The following is a 24,030-nucleotide window of genomic DNA, read 5'->3' on the forward strand; positions in this document are numbered from 1 at the left end:
TTCATTATTCCTGATTATTTTATTTATTTATTTATTTATCTGTCTACCTACCTATCTAGCTTCTCCTGCAAGCTTGTTTTGTGCTGTGCCTAACCGGTATTTTTCCCTCCCCATTTTTTCCATAATTGTTTTTCACAACCTTTCATTACCTCTTTCTGTCCATCCAACATTTAATCTCTTCTAACTCTTTCTTGTATTCCTGCTTTTCTTTCTTCCATTGCTGAGCATTACTTCCTTTTTATACCTTTCATGTGGTTTCTGGACTGAACTAAATCTTTTTATTTCACAGTTACAATCATTGAAGAAAGATATTACTGAGAAAAATATAACTGATAGTCTACATTTCTATTCAAAATCATAAATTTGTTGGGATAATAAAAAACACTGACAGATTACTAACCATAATTCATAAAATGAACCTCTTCAACAGCAATAGCAGCCTGATTCGATCAGGGAGCTGTTAGCCAGGAGACCTGACTTCAGTCTCTATGACCTTGAATAGTCCTGAACTGCTCTGAAGCCTGACTTCCCATTGCCTCACACCTCGCAATATCATTTGCCTTGTGCTAAAACATTATGCCATGCCATTATTTGACAGTCTACCTTGAGGTCAGATTACAAGGTTTTACAAAAATATAGAAAAAGTCCGGTTTCATTTCCTTATGTATAAACTTAAGAAAATAATACTGAAATGCAACACACCTGTGATCCTTAAATAAAGGCTGAGTATTTTTATGATTCCATTTTGAGAAGAACGCATATTTATAAGGTATTTTTTATGTCATATTCCTGCATTACTGAACAGCATTTTAAGATTTGCAACATACTGAAAATAATTGTTATAAATAAGTTCATGTGTTTCTCAGTATTGCTTAGCATTTATCAGGCATGGCTGTTTCAGGACATAGGTAATAATTTGAATATGATGGTAGCATTTCTGCTCTCACATAAACGAGGAAATTAAGCTGCTTGCCCCAAACAGAACAGGATTAATTTCTGCTATGATTGCTGGAACTACAATTTATGGATTTACAGTCCTGTTCTCAGTCCTCTAAACAATATTACCACTCTGGGCATTGAAATGACATTTAGATTTGACTTTAAAATGCTCTTATTCTTTTCCAGAAGACTCTAAGCCTATGCAAGGAGATCTTGTGGAAAGGTCTGGCAGGAGAAATGCCTCAGGTAGCACTGAGGGATTGTGGAGTGTTTATCTTGTGAAGCTTGGTGCCAAAAACCAGCGACTGCTAGTTGCGTAAAAAGCTCTGCTTTCAGGGTAACTATGACTACAGGAATTGGACCAGCATCACTGGGAATAAGCAAACATCTCGTGTCCACTTAAGGTATTAAATGCACTGGAGTTGGTCATCTTTAATATGCTAGTATATGTTCTGTTTATTTAATTCAGTCATACCTGAGAAGTAAATTTTTTTCCACATTGCATCACTTCATAGGATTTTCTGTGTTTAAATGCTTTTACAGTTTGTTTGTGATGCAGTGCAGGCAAACATAAACAAGGGTGTTTTGGCTAAATGTTCGAGTCTGTCCGTGAGAATAATAGCATGCAGCAACTTGTGCTTTCTGTGGGCTCCAGCAAAGACAACAGCTCTGTTACGTGCTGCAGGGGAAGGTTAGAGAAATGCTTTCTTTTGGCTCTGCACAGTGCTGTAGCTCAGGAGCAGGAGATCTGGGCCTCCACTGCCAGGCAGAGCCCCGGAGTACAGAGTATCTGCCGTGCTTTGGGACTGCAAAGCAGAAAGGCTCCTCGGAAACTCTCCCACAATGTATATTATTGCAAGGGCCAGCCATAACTTCTTGCTTGAGTTAGGCAGACAAACTCTATAAAGCTGTCCTTTCTGGGATAAAATGCTGTTCCGAAGGTACTAATGTTCCATTCTAATATTGTTTGGTATATTGTAAGACCATATTAAATCCACTTGTGAGTTGTACTCTGCCATAAGATCTCAGAATTTTATATGCTTGTAGATGATTTTGTGTCTCCTGTTAATAGCTTTGGGAATTCTGAGGAGGTTATATGATTTCCATTTTACAGACATGGAAACAGAAAGATGTAAATGACTTGCCTGGGAAATAAATGAGAGAAATTTAATAATAGGCTGTGAGTCTAAGCCAGCCTCTCAGCTTCAAGCACAAAGAAACCCTTCTGCCCCTCAAGAAAATAGATTGTTTAAATCTAATGCATTTCTACCAGTTCAAAGGAGAGTACGGGTTTGTGGAAGATCTACTGATACTGTAAATATTATCACCAGTCAAATATGAAAGCTTATTTTTGAAAAGAAAAAAAAAAAAAACCAACACACAGAATAGATAATGTTTGTAGAATAAAGTACTGAAATTTATATATATATATTTTTGGTGTTATGAATCAACAAGATTAAATAGACAAATACAGTGAATTTGATAAAATGTTCAGAAAAACCTCTTTTAAGACTAAAGATGTGAATTTGAGCCAAATTTCTCTAAGAAAGAAAGCTAATTTGTGAAAATAACAAGAGAAGTTTAAAAACTGGTAGAGGCAATTTGAGCTGCATCTTTAAAAATTTATATTCAAAAAGAAAGAAGGGAGATAAATTCACATCTAGAACCATAATTTTAGGTACTTTATTGAAAAACATTAGCCCTCTTTCTGCACTATTTTTAAAATTCACTTTATTTTAATATTCATGTACTATAACTCAGTTACCATGTAAAATATGTGTAGATTAGGATAAGGTCAGAAATGATTTTCAATCCTTTAAGAAATTCTGAAAAAAAATGTATCTGGACTTAGAGATGAAAACAAAAAAATGGAAAAGAGTTGATCTATCTGAGATAAAGAAAAATAGATGTGATTGATATTTTTGTTTAAATTGTGACTCTCTTAAATGTAGTGTCTTAAAAGTATCTTGAGGTTTACTTATAAAAATCATAAATACTCAAAATTAATATTTGAACTGGGAAAATTGTCAAAATCAAAACATGCACTGGAAAACATTGACTTTGCCACATCAGCATTTTCTGACCAAAATTTATTTTTTTCAGAAAGTGCCTTGGCACCTTTAATAGCTAGCGAAGTGCCAGGATCTTATACATTTTTTTTTTCTCTGATATCTGGTACACTTTTGACTAGCATAATATTAATGACTCTGAGTTTACCTCAAAGCATTAATGTATTCTGTTTTGCTTATATATTTTTCTTTCCATGGGATCCTTTGATTCATGAGGAGGCAAATTCATCAGACTGATACTCATAGACTGCATGTAACACTGCTATATTTTACTTTTTTTTTCTTGTTTTTTTTTTTTTTTTTTCCCCCTCTGTACTCAGTGGTCCATGATATAGGTAATTATCAGTCATTTATCTTTGAATATTTTGATAGCACATTTTTTTCTTCTTTTCTTCTTTTTTTCTTTTTTTTCCTTTTCTTTTTTTTTTAATATTTTTTCTTTTTTTCTTTTTTTTTTTCTTTTTTTTTCTTTTTTCTTTTTTTTTTTTTTTTCTCCTCTCTCTCATCAGCCCTCTCTGTCTGGAGAAGCTAATGCACTTTGTCAGTGGCTGAGGTTGGACACTTCTTTGTTCCTTAATACTACTGTGTCGCCTGCCATTGCATTTAAGCCATGTTAACAAATGTAAGCTAAATATTGCTCAGTTAAAACACAGAGAGAGGCAAAATCTCTAAATGCTCATGACAGCAAATAAGTTTATTTAAAAGTCACTGTGTGAGTCCCCCCTTTCTGCCTTCCTTGGAGGTTAGTTTATAAGCTTGAGCTCACACAATTACCCACAGAGAACACTGTGATTGTAAACTGTCACTGACATCCACTGTGGCAGGGGGCTGTAGGCTGTTACCCAAAATCTCAAAACCAGATCTATTCCTAAAGCTGTGGTTATTTTTAGCAGATCATCGAAAGGTGAAAGAATGACATAAGAATGCACAATAATTTGTCAGCCCACTTTTTAATCCAGTAAATATTTGTGGTGGCTGGGCAGTAAGATATTATCGTGCTTTTTCCCTGAAGGATATGAGTTTGCAACTTATTTTTATTCTTAAGGATCTGCAGGAATCAGGAGGAAACCGCCCATTTAGGCTTGCCCATCTCTGTTGCACTATATTATATGGTAATCAAGCACACTTCAGATTGATGACCTTTCATCTAGGGCTGTTGTTTAACAGCATCCAGTGCTGCAATCTGGGCTTTCGTGTGTTTTGAGTATTGATTTTCCAGATAGAGCGAACTGCAATAATAACCTGGGGAGGTCTGGCAGCACTGTGACCTGGTTTGCTTTTATTCTTTATGGCTCTAGGCAAAACAGTCAGTTCCCAGGAGCTGCGGGCTGTAACCAGCTCTCCCTCCAGCTTTCCTTTCCGGCTTCTTTCCATTCCACTTCTCTTCTCTTCCCAACCTGCCTGTTGCAGATCTGCCCACTGGGGCCTTTCCCAGCACCCCAGGAGCAGCAGTGTTCAACCCAGCCTGCATTGCTAAGCAGCCTTGCACTGGCACTACTAATGGCAGAGTGTCAGAAGCCGAGCTGCATATCAGGTGCACAATTGCATATCAAATTCAATTTTGGTCAAGAATCGCTTCAAAATGGTGCTGTGCTTTGATAACATGTTGTCTCTTTCCTTCGGATAAAGAAATGTGCTGGCAGTGTCCGGTTCAAAATTCTGTGTAAGTTTCCTTCTTCCCTTCCTAAAGCTCTAGGGTATGAATCCCATTCGCACGGGGGTACCATGGTGATAGGTGGCTTACGAATACCAAAGACAGGAAGTGTGGTGATGGTTGCCGTGGTATGCTTAATCCCCCTGTGAGCCTCTTTATGGGACACTAATTCTGTGTGAGGCACCTATGATCCAAACTAAATGCTCTCCATGTCAATTAGATGAGAATATAAGGAGCAGTGGTGTCTCGTGGGATTGAGCTGGTGACTGATATCAATACTCTGTTTCTAAAGCTGTGGCACCAGATGCCTTTGTAATCTTTCATACATTTACTTGATCTAAAAGACTCTGGAAATGGGGTTCTCTTACCTGAATGAGGTTACTTACCGCTATTTCAGAATACAATATGCTGCCAATATTTGTTCATCACGTGTAATGGTGAGTATGCAATATTTATAGGGTCTTTCCCTTAGGATTACCACTGGGAATAGCAGAGTCACAGCCAATTGCCACAGCTGCTACTTATAAAAGCTAGCTCAGTTACCATACCTTGGTTGGAGTAGTCTAGCCATAAGTGTATTACCCAGAAAATACAATGCAGTTGATACCTCTTTGAAGAGACTCAGTCATTTCAAAAATCTCAGGAGACAAAATAAGTTATCTGTGTGGCTGAATCACTGAACAAAAGAGAAGCCATTTGTTATCTGAAGGAACAGGACAGCATATGTTTCACTGCGGTGTGGCTGGCAGCCTAGAGCCTTGAAAAATATGTTCTTGTCTTCAGGGGAGCACAGACATCAACTTTGTGCATCTCAAGAGTTGTTAAAACAACATCTGATGAGTCAAGTTGCAGTCAAATTAGCCTTGCTAGGGAAGAGCAAGCAACATATTCAAAATTTTGGCAACTGCCTTTTTACCTTTGCCTTTTTTAAGCACAGAAAATCCACTGTGGTTTCTCACAAGTTTTCTTGAGCTTAACAATAAAGAAAGATGCCCTGAGCAATTACGTCTCTCACCCAACCATCTTGAAATCTTAACTTTAGAAGTGAAAATAAAAAGTTAAAAAACAGGCAGTATTCTTGGTTCTGTTTTCTCACCTATTAAAAATTACCGAGTTTGTCACCCAAGATTTGCTGAGTTAGTTAGTAAATCAGAAGGGAGACCCATGGAGCTTGTCTCTAATCTGGAAAAAGTAAATTGTCAATTTTTATTTTTATAATTTCAAATAACACTTTGACTGCCAAACAAATACCCCAAGGAGTCAATTCTGCAGATGTACGTAGTCCTAAATTTGTCATGTTCAGATATCCATGCCATCTGTCTTCGTGATTTCTAAAAGAACTGTTACTTGTGACCCTTCAGGTTTGTATTTTGCAGTAGAACATGTCAATGATGCCCACGCTTTTAGCACCCTCACACTGATGAAGAAGAGATGGTAATGACTAGAGACTTTTTATGCCTGGCGGCTTGAAAACACTATGGAGAGTAGACAGTCCTTGCACAAAATAAACATGAAAGGTGTGTGAAATGGTTTTTAAAGTCCATATGGTTTCTACAAGGCTGAGCAATTTCATGAGGGACTTCATTTGTTGCTGGTGAAAGTGGCTTGGTCAAACGAGGTAACATACATAAAAGTATGTTGAGGGGTTATTTGCTTTGGATAGACCTGTAATTCCATTATTCTGTCTGAGTAAAAGGTGCGTGGTAAAGAAGTTTAACAGCAGAGCCCGAACCACGGAAGCAGAGGATTAGGCAGAGAAACCATATTCTGCCTAGACTGAGCTGGCTGAGGGTGGAAGCAGAGGCTGCTTTCACAACACCTAACTGTGGATGATTTAGTGGAAGAGCTTCAGCTGGGGCTATGACCCATTCATTAATGGAAAATACATAACTATGTTGGTATCAAAGGCTCAGACTTTTCCAGTCTTCTGGAGTAATTAACAGCTTCATTGCTTGAACACATCTACTAGTGCTATTGCAAACCAATTGTTAGCATGGAGTAATGCAGTACTTTTGTCAAATCCACTTAGAAGCAATTGCAACAACCCGTAAAAAGGTAGATAACTTAGAGACCTGAACCTGTTTATGTTTTGCTTCACCTGAATCAAAACTGCCGTGCTTACTTTCTTAACCCATCCTTCTAGTACAATGTGCTGAACAGGGTGTAGGCAAATGAGAAGAGATGCCTTAGGTGTGAGGCTTTTCATTTCTGATATATATTTTTTTTAACCTCAGAATTACCTTTTAACCTCACAGAAATCATGTTTATAATGGAAATTAAGGATTAAAGAAAACCCTTTCATCTTCTGTCTTCTTCCTGCGGAAGGTAATTAGTACTGGAAAGTAGAAAGACTGACCTGTTCTATATACAGAAATAATAAAGAAAAATGAAATCAATCAATATAGAATATCTCAATACATGTTGGATGAAACCACTTAGTTGTGCCTGATTTATCATGAAGAAATTTTTATATTAGGATGGCTAATAATTGCCTGAATGAATGACCTCCTATTTCATCAGCATACCTCTGTGGTTCTGTGTTAATTAAAATGATCAAGGTAATAGAGTGGTTTGTACATGTGAGATTGCATTCTGTTGACATCATCGTATCAATACTTGGTCACAGGATGAGTGGTTCAGGTGGCTTGTGGGTGGCAGTGATCAGTAGGTGAGACAGCAGGTAGACAACGCTCTTAAATATTTTTACTTTTTTCACTTTTGGCTTTTCCATGGCTGTGAACAACATAGAAGAACATAACAGGCAGTTTTTTTTTTGTTGCTTGTTTCCTTTTTTTTTTTTTTTAAGTAAATTATGTGGATTTACTTTTTCACATCTGAGCAAAGGGGCGTTTAGTGAGAAGTTGTACAAAACTTCTGCTATGTTTATTTGTGTCCCTATAATTTCATTTACACGTCATCACAAGCCTAAACCTTTTGTCCGTCACTAGAACTTGAGTGTTGAAAATAGTTTCTTAATTATTTTGGGCACTGTGAACATTTCTTAAAATCAGATTATTTCCTCCCAGCATAGAATATAGCTAGACATGTATAATATGCAATATAAATATGATAAGCAGTGTCGTTAGAGCTCATCTTTGATTAAGAATTTATTTTACTCTCCTCTTAACAAGGATTGACTGGATCACAGGCCATTTCATTTAGGAGGCTGTATGTGAGAGCTTTGTTGATTTTTAATTTTCCTCCATTGATTTTCTGCATCCAGAGAGCACTTGTTCTCTAATGGCTCTCTGTGTTGGTGTTTGCTTGCAAATTGAAGTAAAAGATAAATGGCTTTCAGGGTAATACCTCTCCAAGGGCTTCCACTTGAGGGTTGGTGGCTGTTAGCAGAGCTGCAGTGTGTTCAGAAAAGTTCTGTGCTCAAAGAAAGACATTCCTGAGTCTCAACGCAGTAAAATTAGTTTATTCCTTGGCCTGGTGTGACAACAGTATCAAGGTGATTGATAATTCTTTAAAAGAAATAAGCCTGATTTGCCCATGTTTTTGTATGAAAGTGAAATGCTCTGCACTTTTCTCAGTAGGGATTCAAATGTTTTCCTTATACATGTTTCCTCAACAACAACAACAAAAGATTTTTCAGTAAAAGAAAGGGAGAAGAGGTACTGGTATTTGGTTAGTTACGGACACGTCTTTGAGCTGAAATGTGGTAAAGTTATGCTTCTGCTAAGACTGAAAGATTTGGTCTATCTATTGGAAAACAATATTTGGAAAATACTTTAAATTTAATTTTCAAAATCTTTGCTAGCTTATGAATCTTAAGCTCATATTAAGTGTGAATTGACTTACATTTGGATATTTCAGACCTGCTTAAATGCTGCTGCTGTGCCACCTTATTGCATTGTGTCACTGCGCATTGTGTCTTGAAGCTGCTGCTAAAGAAAGGGTCCTGTTTCATGCTCCTCATACCTGCTCAGACCAGGTTTCACTATTTGGAAAAGGCATATGCTCTCCCTAGTTCTGGAGTATAAAACCATGGAAAAAGGCGTGTCAGTCTTTTGGAGCTCCAGGGAGATGATGCTGTGGATAGTGAGCCTCATCTCCCACAGGTGCTGGGCATCTCCTTCCATGGACTCTGCTGGGAATGATTGCTACTCATTGTCTCAGTTGTATTTGCATGTCAAGTAGCTTTATACAAGTGCATATGCAGTATGCATTTTCATACGTTTACATGTTAAAGTTAGGCGAACACATTTTTAAAAGTGTTCAGTTATTAAAGATAAACTGCTTGTCCATGTCTGTTGTTTCTTTGTTGGGTTTTCAACTTTTCAAGAGTGTCCTGTAAAAATCAGTAAGAAATTGGCCTAAGGAACCTCTGATACATTTCTGGTACTCTGTTTCTCATGACGCTTACATTGGGCTTAATTCAAGCAGCTTCCACAAAGGTCTGGAGCAAGATATAAATTCACATGTACTGAAGCAGCTTAACAAACGACTCTATTACCAAGCAGGTCTAAGAAACTAAAGACTTAGTCTGGAATGAAGAGGAGCTGCAGGTCCTGGGCTCCTTTCTCAGTTCTTTGTTCAGTCACTCTGTCTCCCAGATGGATGTTAAGGACAGCATTCCTTATAGCCCCCTAGCCATGCAGTGCCCGGCATCAGTAGGAATTCAAGAACTGGAAGAATGGAGATCTGAATTTCAGGTTGGTTTCTATGTTCTGGTTCGGTAAAAAGTTTAAGCTGTTCATGTTTGGCATTAAGTATGTGCATGATGCCATTGACTTCAGTTCAGCGCATAAGGTTAAGCATTTGCACAATTGCATTTGGGAACTGGGGAATAAAATGGAATGCACAAAAATTAGTCATTACCAGAGGAGCGGGAGAGCAACCTCTCCATGTCTTAATTTATAAATGAGAAGAGTAGATATTTTCCAAGCAAATGAAGTCACAGTTTTACAGCAAAATGCAGTTTATCTGAAGCTTTCCATTAGCTCTTTTTTTTTTTTTTTTTTTAAAGCCATAAATTGCTGCTGGCTGTATGTGCCACAGGGCACACAGAAATCTTTTGCTGAAGACTTTGTTTCAAGGTTTTGGGGCTTTTCCTTCTAAATAGCTAGGCTTATTACATCATGTTCTGTTTTGTTTCCTCAGTGAAGCTTTCAGGGTGACCTCTGCTGAGATAAAAGGACTAAAACCACTGTGAATTTTCCTGTTCTTGAAGCAACATCTTCAGCAATGATGGGCAGGCAATTCAGTGCTCTGAAAGCAATTGCACACTCCTGAAAATAATCCAAAACAGTCCTGACTAGGCCTGGCAGAGTTCTTAGTTTTCTCTGTCCTTCCTGTATTGCTTATGAATCAGAGCGACAATGTTAAATTGTAAAATGCAGTAATATATATAATGACTGTATTAATTTTACAGCCTGAGAAAAGGTGTCTTATTTTTTTCTAGAGGAATTAAAGGAGTATTGTAATGTGTTTACATTCCTGGTCGGCTGTTCAGTGGGGGCTCTTCCAGAAGAGCTTGAATTCGGGTCTCTGTTTCTTCACTGCCTTTCTTAGTGTCATTTAGACATGGAAAGTAGTTTAAAGTGCTGCCAATAGTGAGGGCTGGTTTTAAGCTTCTGTTATGAGAAGCAGTAGGAAAAGGTTGTAAGCAAAATTAGACTGTTTCACAATACACAGGTTAATCCATGTGCTTTGAAATGAGTGTGTTGTTTGTGTGTCTGTTTATCAGCAAGGGATTGATTCTGTAGGAGAGTTTTCATGGAAATGAGCAAGGGTACTATTAGGGAATGGTCCTGGAATAAGAAACAGGTAGATAAAATAATGAATGTTTTCCGTAATAGTTCTTTTTAATAAGATGCCTAACAAGGGAGTTGAGGGAGGGCATTGGAGTGGTCTGAAACTGAAAATCAAGCATTTTTATGGAAATAGCCTCATTAAAGCTGCCTGTTAAAGAAGTGCAACTGTTTTTCTGTGAACGTGAACATGATATTCATTCAGTGATTGAAATATGGTTCTTAAAAAATATATCGTGTCAGATTTATTTTTTTTTTGGTCTAAGTGTTTCATGAATGCTATTTATAAGCGGACTAGAAATATTGGCCCAGAAAGCCTGGAGCACATTTACCTGCTTCGTACTAGTCCGGTGATATAATCAACCCACAAAATAAAGGTTTAGTTTATTACCTTTGGGTATATTACTAATACGAATCAGTAAATAGATAAGTGGTTGTACATTGCAGCATGTATTGTCTAATGGTGATGAACCAGACACAAGCTGGTTTAAGTTCTCTGCATTATTCAAAAGATGTTACATGAACTAATGACTTATTTTACAATATATTTTACAATTTATTTTTAAAGAGCAGTTCTAATCATTCACTCTGCCCCCAGCCTGGTCTGCTTGAGCAGAAACCTGGACTGGCGACCTCCTGAGGTCTGCTGGGCTTCCGGGGTTAGTGAATGACACACACATTCAGAATTCAGTTCCATGGTTCTTTCAGTCAGAGGTTATGATTTACTTAATGTATTTTTATTTTATATGTCCATTTGTTTAACTTGAATTCAAGACTGCTTATGAGTTTTTTTCAGATAAGACGAGCAGTATGAATTGCACCATTTATGTTTACAATCCGGTTATATATTGTAGAGTTAAAAACACCATGAGAAAGGAAAATGCTATGAAGCATGCAGTATAAATCCTTGAAATAGATCCTCTGAGTCTTGAAGTTAACAATTTCTTACTGCTCGTGGTATGAAAAAATGTTGGTTCAATTCTCCATTTGGTCACAGGCCCCATTTTAATTATTTATTTCTCGTTTCCTTGATATCCATTCCCCTTTGTAAGTATCTGAACTAGACTTTTTGCAAAACTGTAGCATTTCCTTCCTCCCCTTCCCCTGATGGGGCAAAGCCTTGTTAGATTGAGAGCATCCTGATTTCTCAAGGGATGGAAAACCACGCTGTTGTAAGCAAGATGACCCAAGTTCACTTGGTTTTGTTGCATTATGTATATTGATATTGGTTCTTTTGTCGCTTGGCTGACTTGTCACTTAACAACCTCCCTGATTTGAAGTCTAAGTGGCACGCTGGAGACAAGTTGAACCAGAGAGGCACTGGTGATCTATTGTGTGGGAGTTAAAGATGTATGGAGCTGTGCTTTGCAATTCAGTGAATGCTGCACAGTTCTTGTTGCAGATGCCATTAGTTATGGTTTCCCTTCAAGGAAAAGGTTTGCAAGTGACTTTGTACCAAGTTCATTGGTAAAACAGCAAGCTGTAGTATGCAAATAGAGTATTCACTCCATTACAGAGCAGTGCCTTCTCCTGCGTATTTTTTCCTTTTGCATAACGTTACATACTTTGCTGTTTATTGACAGGGTCTTCCCTCCCTCCCTCCAGGTTGTTCAAATAAAGATATCAAAACATGCTAAAGATTTGTATCCAACCCCTGGCAAAAGTGAGGGTCAGGTGCTGGCAAGCAATTTTTCATGGAAAAGGAGACACAGAGAAAGGTAGAGGGAATTGAGGAAGGTCACACACCATGTGTGACTGAATCATGGATGGCTTGCAGAGTGCTGATTGCATTCCAGTTAATAGACCTGGCTCTCAACCTTTAGTTCCTTAGTTACTTAGGCATATATTCTCACTGTTCAGTGTACGAACTGCTGGGTCTTTCGCTGTTGCTGTTGACACAGAGTATTGAAGGTAGACTTGTACAGATCTTCCTTTTTCTTCCTTTCTTCGTTTTTTTTTTTTTTTTTTTTCCTTTTTCTTCCTTTCTTTTTCTTTTTGAAGTCTTTTTAGTGGAGGCAAATTGTGAGAATCTCTAATGTGCCTACAGGTGAAGTGCATTCTGTACAGCACATTTGGTGACCCCTTTCAGTTCTCCCAGTAAACAGCAGAACATGTGTTGATGGGCTTTGTGTTGGCATTTTCATCAGGTTTCTGAAGAGGCAACATTGCTGTCTAGATCAATAAAACTCAGATTTACTGATTACACTATTCCCTTTTCCCGAGACAAACAGCAAGTTAGTAATTGCACAGCGTACTATATTTTCTACCAGCTATACCCAGCCACACCTGTCAGTTTGCATGTATTGTAAGGCCGGGTTTGGATCACTTCAGATCTCTTTCTTCTCTTATACTGCTGTGAGTTGATGGACTTTCTTTAGTGGAGAAGGAGAAACATGCTTTTCACAATCTGAGCCCACCGCTACAGTCTTCAGAGCAGTGACCATAATATGAAACAAATCTTTTGAGATTATAAGAGGTTAGGTTGTGACAGCTGAGTGAGGTATCTTAAAAGAGGTGGACTATTTCAGTATAGCATACTAATGCAGCAAATTTATAGTAAAAAAATTAAGATACTGTAGTATGTTCAACGGACCTACAGTATCACAGTTTTTATTTTATTTTATTTTATGGAACGCAAATAGACTTTTTGTTATTGCCAAGACTTTGCTAGGAATGATAGATGCATTATATGTTGTTATCTCATACTTGCTGTTTTCTTCTATATTGTTAGGCATGTCGGTTTTAAGTTTGTGAAGTAGTAGGTCTCCAGCATGCATAAAAGCTCTGGACTTAATACTAAGTGTTGGACCTCTTGAGCAAACTAAATGCCAGTCAAGAAAACCTGATGTTAAAGTCTTTGAGATGAGAGTAATTAATTCATTTAATCAAGCCGATCTGTATATCTGCAAACTGCTGTGCTACATGTTAATGGACAAGTCTCTCCAACCGTCTGTTTCTCTCTCGGTTTGGTAAAGCAGGTACATCTCCTCTTTGAAAATTCAGGTCATGTACGACTCTTGAGGAAAATACGTGCTAAATAACGCAAAATAGGTAGATGAGAACTTCCATTCCCATAATCACATTTTCTCCAGAATTGCTGTTGCTTTTTAGTAATCTATTTACTGTTATAAGAATGCTGCAATTACTGGACTAAAGTGTACTTACTAACTATCTCTGAAGTATGTCCTCCTTTAAGTTGACTACCTACTAGGGAGTTACAGATACTCCCTCCCTATTTCCTTAGTTCTGGAGCACAGATTCTCAGCTGACACATAGACGAAGTTTCACTGATAACACTACAGATTTTGAGCCCTGTCTTTGCCATGCCCTCTCCTGCACTTCTTTTGCTGCTGCAGGAAGAGACTCTTCTCACCAGCCTTCAAAATTTCTTTTGGTAAATATAATCACTTTACCCTCCCTCTTGCTGGGTGTGCAGATATCATATAATGAGAGAATCTGTGGGAAAAGCAGGGAAGGATTCAGTGGTGCTGAATTGCCCCCTTTTAGGAGGTTGTGTCCCTTTAAAAAATAATTTTGGTAGTCTTGGGTCATGATTCTCCACTGTCCTCAAAGCTGTTTAATGACCTCTAAAACTGAGAGGTAAAGCTCCAAATTCCCTCTTACTCTTCTAACTCAGTGACAATGCAAAATGAAGGCATCAGAGAAACAGGCCTGTTTTTATGTTGTAGAGAGAAATGATTTGAGGGTCCTAATGCTAGGCTTAATAAATTTTCTCAAGGGTACAAGCAGCCTGAATTTCCTAATGAGTATTTTATTAAATTTCAGGCAACCATTTCTCCAAAATTATCATCTTTGTTTTCTTTGAAACAGAATGACCTGCAGCTGAACTGTGCTAAGGCACAGGTTTAACAGAATTATCCCAGCTGCTAACAGAGAGTTAGAAAAAAAAACAGGTGCTAGATTCACTGCTGGTATAAATTGATGCAATTAGATTGTATTGAGGGGAGTGTTGCTCGTTATAGGAACCTGAGGAGCTGGTGGTTGGGGCTTTTCTGAGACTGATGGGTAGCCTGTAGCTGCTATTTTCACATGTGCTTTGTTGTTTTGCTTACAGTGAGATAGTGCAAATAGCTGTTTTTAAGTCTTAGAGATTATTTTCTTCGAGTTTGAAGTGTCTCCTGAATTTGACCTATTGCAGCCACTAATGCTTCCTAGCTCTTGAAGAGCACGATGGGCTGTCTTCCTGGCTGGTTACGCACCAGCCTCTCAGAGATACTGAACCTCCCTAAGGTAGGCATCAATACATGGGATATCTTTTTTCACTTAACAGTGTAGATGTGCTTAAGAGGATGTTCTATTTTCAAGGAAAAGCTGTGTTGTTGCTTTGAAGATATTTATGTGTGAGCAGTATCTGTGTATCTGCATTGTGGTCTTAGCCACTGCTCTGGAGGTAGGTGGAAATAAGGGAAAGAAATTGGTAGGCTCATGTTTTCCAGTTTGTTTGCTGCTTAGGGAGACTATACCTTTGGCTTTCTTCATTAGACAAATCCATCTTCTCTAGAAATTATTATTATTTTAATATTAGAAGTTGTCAATGAACAGCTTAATTTCATTATTTTCATGTGGTTTTCTTGTAGTGCTCTTAAATTATAAAATCCATGGGAGGTGGCTGCAAAAGAAGAGAGTCAATATCTAAGTCTAGAGGGATCTTGAAAGAAATGCTAGGCTACCTTTGTCCAAAGCTGCATTTTTCAGTATTTGTCTACAATAGTGCAATGTCTGTGATAAGTTGAGACTTTTCCTTGTTTTTTGACACTGAAGCAGTAGCTGTATGTTAAAGGTGTTAGTAACCCTTGCTTACTCCTGTATGCAGAACTAAAAGTCTTCAAAATAAATAGAGGCAAATATGCTAAAGATATTTTGAACGTCTTTACTACTTTGGATATCTGAACGGACGTGATTATTGCCTGCTGTTTTCTAAAGTAGGGATTGTCTCCAAGTTGATATTCTAGATTGAGATATCAAGTCCTTTATTTGAGTCTGCCTTTTAGGTAGCATATTGTAGCTAGAGGGAAGGGCTGAAAATGTTAAATGATCCATCCAGGGACATAGATATTAATTTCAGAGACAGCATTAGGATTTGGAAAAACTAGTACCCTTCCTTGGATTTACACCTTTTGGGGAAAAAATCTTGGACTCTTTAAATTTCCTTGCAATAGTTTTAATTTTTTTCTTTAAAGATGTGTGTATGTGTCCATATGCTTCTCTTAAATTTATGTTTGTCTAAGTTACTTCCCTCTCCCAATATATACTATTCCTTATGACCAAGGGGACCTATCCTTTATTTGTAAGGTAGGACGGTATGTATTTCTAGCCTGTTTTGGCCTGGTTTAGCAGGTGGAAGTGGGAGCTGAATTCCTGCCAGTTGTGCGCACACTGCAGCACCAGCAGGTGAACTGCTGGCCTCTAGTGGTAAATGGGGAGCAATCTGAGAGTCTGAATGTGTCTTGCCCAGAGACATCTTACGATGTTACTTCATGTAAGATACAGCAAAATTTGAAGCATGAGTGAGACTATGGCTGTTATTTATTTTGTTACATGAATTATGTTCAGTGTGGTTCAGATAATCGTGAAATGAAATGCTCTTCATTTTTACGGGTGTGAATAAAGCTCAAGCTGTGTGTGAGCACTGGAAGAAAGCAATTCTTGCAGTGAGAGCAGAGGGAATATGCAGTTAGTGTCTTATTTCTGTAATGAGGAAATGGTGCTGTCAGGTTGTTTTTGGTGGAGAAATAATGTCATTATAAAACATGTAATCCTCTGAAGAGATTTATTTTTTTTATTTTTTTTATTTTTTTAAGTGCTTTTATAAAGAGATAGGGCTCTCCCTGGGCTGTCTGGGTAGCTCTCTTGTTCTGCAGTTAATAAGGAAAATAGTATAAAGGCCAGTTTGGTGGCCTACAGGTACGTGCTGTGTGACAGGGCTGATGGCAGACGCTGCTGATATGATGAGCTGCTGCATTCCCCTTATTAGCGTATCACTGAGCTGCCGTTCAGTCCGTCAAGTTTTGTAGTGGTGCTCGTGTGAACTCTCCTGATTAAAATCTAGTTGTTGTCACCTGAAAATTATACCCAAAGCATGCTCGATCTGTCCAGCAGCCTCTAGGACAGATGATCATTGTAGCAATACTGTAGAGAAATTCAAAGAAGGGAGGACAAAGCAAACATTTCAGGACAGTTAAGAAGAAGAAAAACCCTTCATTAGCCTGAGATGCAATCAGCATGGAAGCAAGACATTTACTAATTTGTGTATCTTCAGATGTTTTTACATTGTTTTAATTTACTATGATAAATATGAATTAAAACTTTTCCATTGCTCAACTTGTACTAATACCCAATGTAGTTACTTTCAGCTCAGTTCAGTCCTTTTTTAAAGGGCAGAAATAATCTGAGCCCTGCTCATTGAAAATAATGCAACTCAAAGGCAGAATCAAAGGATTTGTGCTAAGGCAAAACCAGAATGGAATCAGATTAACTTGCTTTGAGTTGAGTTTGACTGCTCTAGCATTTTTGGGTTAGCTCAGACTAGCTGCCATTCCTGCAAGGAGGATATTCCCTTCTGTAAGCCCTCCTTCATCCTCTTTTTGCTCCCTCTTCTCAGTCACTGGAGTGACAGAAAGGATCTGCTTACGCTTACATGGACCTCAATAACAGTCTTTGTCAAACATTCTTTGGCAGGACATTTTGTGGTGACTGGCAGTTTCTCTTTTTGTATCCATTTACTCCACTTTTTTTTTTTTTTTGCCTATTTGGGGACATCTAAGGCATCTTCTGGATTTCTGGATGCATTTTATCCAGCAGAGGAAGGCATAACAGACTGGGAAATTCTAGGAATATTATATACTTCTCTCCATGAAAGATAGTTTTCAGCATAGGCTGCTCAGCAACAGACCGATGGCTGAATTGTGCAGAGCCCAGCTTGTCCCGCTGTGGGCTGACTGCATGCAAAGTGTTAGGACCTGAAGGAAGAAAACGGCAAAAGCAAATTAAAAAGCCAAAACCTGCAAGAAGCTTGAATGGCTAGGTGTTGTTTACCTTGTATTCTTTCTCTGAGTCTTTTGCAGTAGAAGTTTTAAGTTGTAAGATTTGCCTCTGAAAACTTTTGTATTTCAGCAGCTCTGAAGTCTCTCAGAGCTTTCCCCCAGTGTCCACACCTTTGAAGAATGTGTGGCTGTACTGTAGCTGCTGGAAATCAGTCTTTGTGTTTGTTTCTTAGTGCTGTTCTCCTCATTCACAGGGAGCAGTGGCTTGGAAGAAAAGACCGATGCCCCTCCTGGCATTCATAATAGGATTTCCTTCCATTTACAGGCCCTTAACATTACTTACTCAGCTGTGCAGGGGTTGATGTCAGTGAATAGCTGGCTGAGTCATTTTTGAGTTATTTAATGTGTTGAAAATAAGCCTGCAGCTGTCAGACAAGTAACATCGACATAGGCTTTTTCTAGCTGCAGCCATTCTTAATTTCTATGCTATATTAAAGCTAAGCTAATAATAGTACTTCGGGTGATACATTGATGGGAAGCCTTTATAACGTGTTTGTGAGGACTAAAGAGGCCTTGGTAGTGTCATTGCACCTCTAACATTTCTGTTAAACTGGAGACTGAATGAATAGATGGTGCAGCTTGTTGTTTTGCCAGAGATACAATATCTGCTTATAGGTCTTTGCAGCGAATTAGCTGTTGAATAGGCACCATAGCTGCATTGTCATAGCTGGACTCACTTCTTTTCTTCCTCTTTGACCATGGTTGCTTAGTGTTTCAAGTAGAAACTGGATTGTTAAGTGAGCCAAATTTTTAAGACTTAAGGTACAGATGCTGAGTTCCTTGTAACACATTAGTACTCATCATTAGCACTCGTTCCCATCATGGTGTTGTGTTTTTTTTCTTCCCCATACATAACCTAGCTTTTAGCCAAAGTTAGTCAGAAAGGAGGAGAGTGGTACATCTATTTCTGCTGCTGGTAGTCAATGTACAAATGGCACCCATACCTGGACTACTGTGCAGCAAAATAAATAGGGTCACCCCTGAACTATTTGGTGACTTGAGAATGTTAAGAAGAGTGACAGCAATGAGCTGTATCTGAGAAGAGCAGGTAGTCATGGTACTGGAGAGATTGATAAGGCCACCATTGTAGCAGAGCTATCTGTCAAATATACCTGTGCCTGGAGAACCAAAACCCTTATTGCTTGCTGTGACAGAGTCAGTGAAGCTATGGTGACTTGCCACATGTGAGAATTTATCTCAAATGCTATGTTGTCTTACTAACACTTTTTGTTTAATGGTATGGAATGGCTGATGTCTACCACTGTCTAACCTGTGTGAAGAACCTGTACTGTCGTGGTCAAGAAAGTAAGATTAGAAAGTTAACAGTAAATACAACAGTCGTCATAAGACTGTAATCCTTTAGATGTCATACTGATTTTTGTCTTAAAATTATGTTCAGTTAGATGTTAACTGGACATCAGATCTTTCTTTAAATGAATAATTGTATATTTATTATCAATAAACTAACAGATACCGAATAATATGTTGATTTCCATGGATATCTTTTTTTTTTTTATACGTGCAGGTGGAGTTGCAGTGTGAGAACTAAATATGTTAGAAAGTATTTTGTCAGGGATTATTTTGTTTGCTTTCTTGCTTTTACTTGCCCCTTGGGGTCTCTCTGTGGAGCAACTTTTCTGTATTAGGTAAATTCTATTCCTTGTATAGAATTGTATAGATAAGCTTGAAAACCATTTTGAAAGAAAACGCTCCGTGGATTGGGTTTTATTTCCTTTGGTCATACTGAATAAGACCATAGTGGAAGAATTACGTTATATGGCATTGTTTAGTATCAGTAATTGTGGCAGAAAAACACTTTATGTATTTGAGTAATTTCTTTGTCCAAGTCTGTGAAAACATCAAGGGAACTGCAAAGAAACAGGCCAGGGTAGCCTGAAAATGCTCTGAAATGACTGAAATGCTCTGGACTACTGAAAAAGATGATGAAAAAATAAAATATATAGCAGTGCGAAGAAACCAAGCTTCAGGTAGCCTCTTGTTGCCTTTCCACAAATCTCCATGTTTAAGGGGGTTAGCTAGCATTTGAAGTCCCGTGGCAGGAGACTTAGTACATGTTTACATGTTATTGACCCACTGTCAGCTTCTCTGTAGCGCTTTCCATGCAAGCATTTACCCCAAGAGTTAAACAAGTTAATCTGGTGTCTGTGTCTTAAATATAGCGAAGCTGTAGCCCAGGCAGGTTAAGAGGTGGGTCTGGGGCTGCCCAGTGACAGGAGGCAGATGCAGAATGCAGCTGGTGCAAGGCTTGCTTCTGCCTTTTCCACACTGAGGTATGCAGGACATATGGTGGTGGTAATCACCGCACCTTCTTCCTTTGGGTTTTTGTTGTCTTCTGATTACAGTATATTGCTCAGTGTAGAGTCACAAAACGTGTCCTTCACATTACTTCTTCACAAGGAACGTTGTGGAGACCACGTTTGCATGTTATCCTGTGGAAGATATTGTCTGTAATCTATATATGATACACAAAGGGTACCTAGCAGTGGCAATTCTCTGTCCACATCTGCTCCTCTTTTTGAAGGGAGAAAGGCATTGGGGTCAATGCTTTGTATTCCTTGCGACCCTATTTGTCCAGAGTGTTATGCTAGGAGATAACCTTCTCTGTCATATTCTCTTTCCGATTTCCTTGCATGTTTTGCTTCTTTTTTCCCCTCTTTGTGCATTAGCCAGTTGATAAACCTTGAAAGCAATGTGCAAGAAGAAACAGATTGTCCACTCTCTGTATCCCTTACAGGCAACAGACATTGAAATGTTGCCTTTTTTTTTTTTCTTGCGGCTAGAAATGTCAAAATAGTCAGTGACTGGAAAGCTACTGCTCTGTGTTACTGGAAAATGTTGACACAGTTTTTACTAGCATCAAGGCTCTTAATGAGCAACTGTTAAGGGACAGAAGACCAAAACAAGTAATTGTATTGTTCATTGCGATTACCCTGTCAGCTACAGTCCTCCTTTTCTGAAAAATAGAACCTTATCTTTATGATAATTAGAGATGTAAGACCTGATAGTCTCTTCCTACACCTGAAATTTGAAATTACCAATCATTCTGAAAACCTGAATAGACATTTTGGCCACAGCGTGTTGAGAGCAAACTTGCAAATGTGGCTCAGAGCCATTAATGAGTCATTGGTAGATCGGTGTCCTAACCTTGTCTTGGCCTCCATGCCATTCACAGTTAGTGTGAATACCTTCGGAGGATATAGCTGAATAGGATGCCCCTTCTGGAGATTTCTAACGCTGGAATAGCTGCAGCCGTTTGTCTAGTACAGTGATATTTGCAGTGGCAGTGAAACAGGCACATTTTTAGTAGTTAAAACAGTGAATAATGGAAGCTGAGGGAAATAGTCTCACTTCTCTTTGTGGGATTTAAGTGTGTAAAGTCTATTAATGCAAATGGTGGTAATTAGTTTAAACTCTGCTAGTACTCACATGTAAGAAATATGCAAAATCAGCTAAAATATGTACCTTTTTTCACCAGGATTGTCTGAAAATTAGCAAACTGCTGTTCTAGATTTTACGGAGGTGGGTTTTGTTTTTAATGAAAAAATAGAGCTATCATAAGTTTCATTAAAAGGACACCATGGTTTATGTACTGTACAGCTGTGGTGCTTTGTGCTTTCTCTGCTGATTCCACTGTCATTATCCCAGGTATAAAGGCTGTTCATGCAAGATCTCTACACAATAAAAAGTGTTTTTTTGTTGTTTTTTTTTTTTTTTTTTAAATGCATAGACCTTTAAAGATAGCTCTATGCAAGAATTGATTAAATTTTGGGACGGAGTCAGAAGGGAATGCCGGAGTCCAAATTCATGTTCTCCAAACATTAAAACTTTTGGTTGATGAAGGAACTTCAAGATGTCCTTGTTTCAATGAGAAAAATATTGTTATGTGTTTGAGTGTGTGTATATATATATATATATTGTTAGTATAGAAGCAGATCTTTGTGTTGCAACTAGTGTTAACAATATTTTAAGTAACACAGGAAAAAAAAGTCAGGAGCTGGATTAAAAACAAACAAAAATAACAACAAAAAACAAATTACTTTCTCTCTACACTCATTACTTTTTCTGTTCGCTAAAGGGTAGTACCTGCTTAATTTCTTGATTGTGTGATGATTTAGAAGAACTACCAACTTGACAAAGGTTTGGAAATAGGAGTTGCCTATACGCATCCAGAGTATTTAGGCTTTTCTTTTGGGTTTATTTTGTGACTATTATTGCTGAAGGCCTGATTCTAATGGATACCACCTCTGTTGGTTTTATATTTTCATTACAGGTTCACCTGTAGAAATTAGATTAGAGTCAAACCTCATAGCAGTAACAAGGACTGACTTGTTTGCTCCTGAATTCTTCGGTTGTACGTCCTTATCTCTCAAAAGGTCACATGTTCTGTCTGTCCCTCAGGTTTTCGAACAAAGTGAGAACCTTTAGATGCATTTTGTGTATCAGCCTAACAAATAATATTTGGTTATGTACTTAATGAAAAGGATTGCTTGTGGATGCTCTTGCTTTACTTTCAGTTATCTGTGCTCATCGATCCATGAGAGCAGTTTAATTGCACTAAAAATGAATGTCTATGGATGTAGAAAAAATAAATCTTTAATCTCTCTCATGTATGGCACTGACACAGCTGACTTCATAGAGTACCTTAGGAAAGGTTAAAATGGAGATACAATGTTCCATGTGGCTGCTTCCTTCAAAACTCATATTTAACCTGCCACTATTTTCAAAATCAAGAGCTGTGACAATGAGTTGATTTGTAGGTGAGAGTTCTGGAGGCTTCAGGTAATCTGTCTCTGTGTACATATATTGCTTTGATTTACTTTGAATTTATTTCAGCCACACTTAAGACAGCAAGAATTAGCCATGAAAGGATAAGAAAAGGCCTTAAATCTTACGGAAAAAAACACAGAGTTATTGACTGAGCTTATCTCTGTCTCTTAAATAGCTAAGTGGCAACACTTGAGTGGGAAATGTAGACTTTGTTCTGTTTTGCTACCAGGAAGTGCGTTCTGATTTTTTTCTTGAATGTAATGTATTGTTGAATAATCAGAATCACCAGCTGTGTTTTCCAAATCCTGGAATTCAAGACATCTATTTGTATACATGTAGGGCAGAAGGGTAATTGATGTTTAGGTCAGTACCTTTAATAGTCTCTCAAAATAACATAGTAATAGTGTGATCTGATTGTTGCTAATCTCATTTCCTGGTTTAAAAAGTGTTTGAGATTTTTGGCTGCGTTTTCTGGCAGTCTGCTGAATTGCTGGGTGAAAATACAGTAATTTAGAACAACTCACATTTCTTTAACTCAATTTGTAAGTGAATTTCTTAAAAGGCTTGATAAAGCCTTTAATTACAGGGTAGCTCAAAAAAACTATCCACAGGACAATGCAGATACCATTTCAGTCTCAGCTATATCACCTTTATGGCAATCATTCTTAATGTCAGCTAATGAGTATAGTGTTGAGGAGAGAGCAGGTATTGGCAGTATAACACAGCTTTTGCTGCAGCTATAAAAGGTCATTGGATTTTTAAGCTTTGGGTTAGCAAACAGCTACTTAAATGGAACTGGGAGTGATGTTTCAGCCATACAACCCAACAACAAAGCCTTCTATTAAACAGTAATCAAATCACATTTAGGATTGATTTTTTTTTTTGACCCTTCTCTAAGTGTGTTATGGTGTTTACTTTTGAAGCTGAGACTGAAAAAATCACTCTGAAGTCAGACAGGAGCTGGGTTGAAGAGTTGGAAATCATAACCTGGTGTTGGTTTGACATCTTGTCCGTTGGCTTGTGCTTTCCCCATCAGTGGTGCATGTCCAGTGTTTTTAGCTTGCTCCTGTTGTTGGTATTATAGTCAAAGTAACGAGTATTGCCCATCTTGCTTCCTGCTAGACCACGCATTATATTAAAATCTGTTCTTCTATGTTATCCTTAACTTGAACTTGAGGGTTGTTATAATATAGTTCAGTGTTTCTGGCTTATTTAACTTTGTATTTTTTAAACACAGTTATTTGTATTCCTCTGTTCTTTATTTGCAATCACTGAAAGGAGACAGTAGTCTTGTCTGACCAAGTGCATTGGACAGAGAAGTAATTTACAAAATATGGAAGAAAAGATGAATGGGAAGGAGGAAACACTGCTTGTTAAACAGGACCTTTAGTTTCCCATCATTTAGGAACAGGAGAAATTATTCAACTAAGTTTGTTTGTTATTTAAAGAATGTCATGTCCTGATGTAATTCTTTGATTCAATGATGTGTAAAAATGAAAACTTAAAATGTTTGCTACTGTAGTTTTGTGATCTTGTAAATAGTAGGCCAGATCCAGAAAGCAAATGTTAATCTTAATTACACGCTACTTATCTAGGAGAGAAATTCACTTCTAAATAATAATGTGAATCTCTCTCTTCAGCTTTAGCCATCCAGAAAGTTAGGCATTTAGCGTACGTTAATTGTCAAAATTAATTGACAGGACAGTAGTATCTCAACATGATGCATTGTAAAATTGGAGTGAGAGACAGCTGAAATGTAT

General features: G+C 37.9%; 1 protein-coding gene across 10 annotated transcripts in view; it reads left to right on the forward strand.

Annotated features, from left to right (window-relative positions):
- SORCS2 (sortilin related VPS10 domain containing receptor 2) overlaps window positions 1-24,030 on the forward strand; it is a 552,575-nt gene that overhangs the window by 319,121 nt on the left and 209,424 nt on the right. The window contains exon 1 of one of the 10 annotated variants that reach the window (XM_083834472.1): window positions 12,414-14,669. The exons of the other annotated variants lie outside the window; for them this stretch is intronic. Coding sequence (XP_083690598.1) covers window positions 14,610-14,669 — 60 coding nt within the window. The 5' untranslated portion in view covers window positions 12,414-14,609. Of the gene's footprint in view, window positions 1-12,413; window positions 14,670-24,030 lie in introns of those variants that run through there. 10 annotated transcript variants of the gene reach the window in all.

Source organism: Anser anser (genome assembly GCF_964211835.1).
Source record: "Anser anser genome assembly, chromosome: 4".
Taxonomy (NCBI): domain Eukaryota; kingdom Metazoa; phylum Chordata; class Aves; order Anseriformes; family Anatidae; genus Anser; species Anser anser.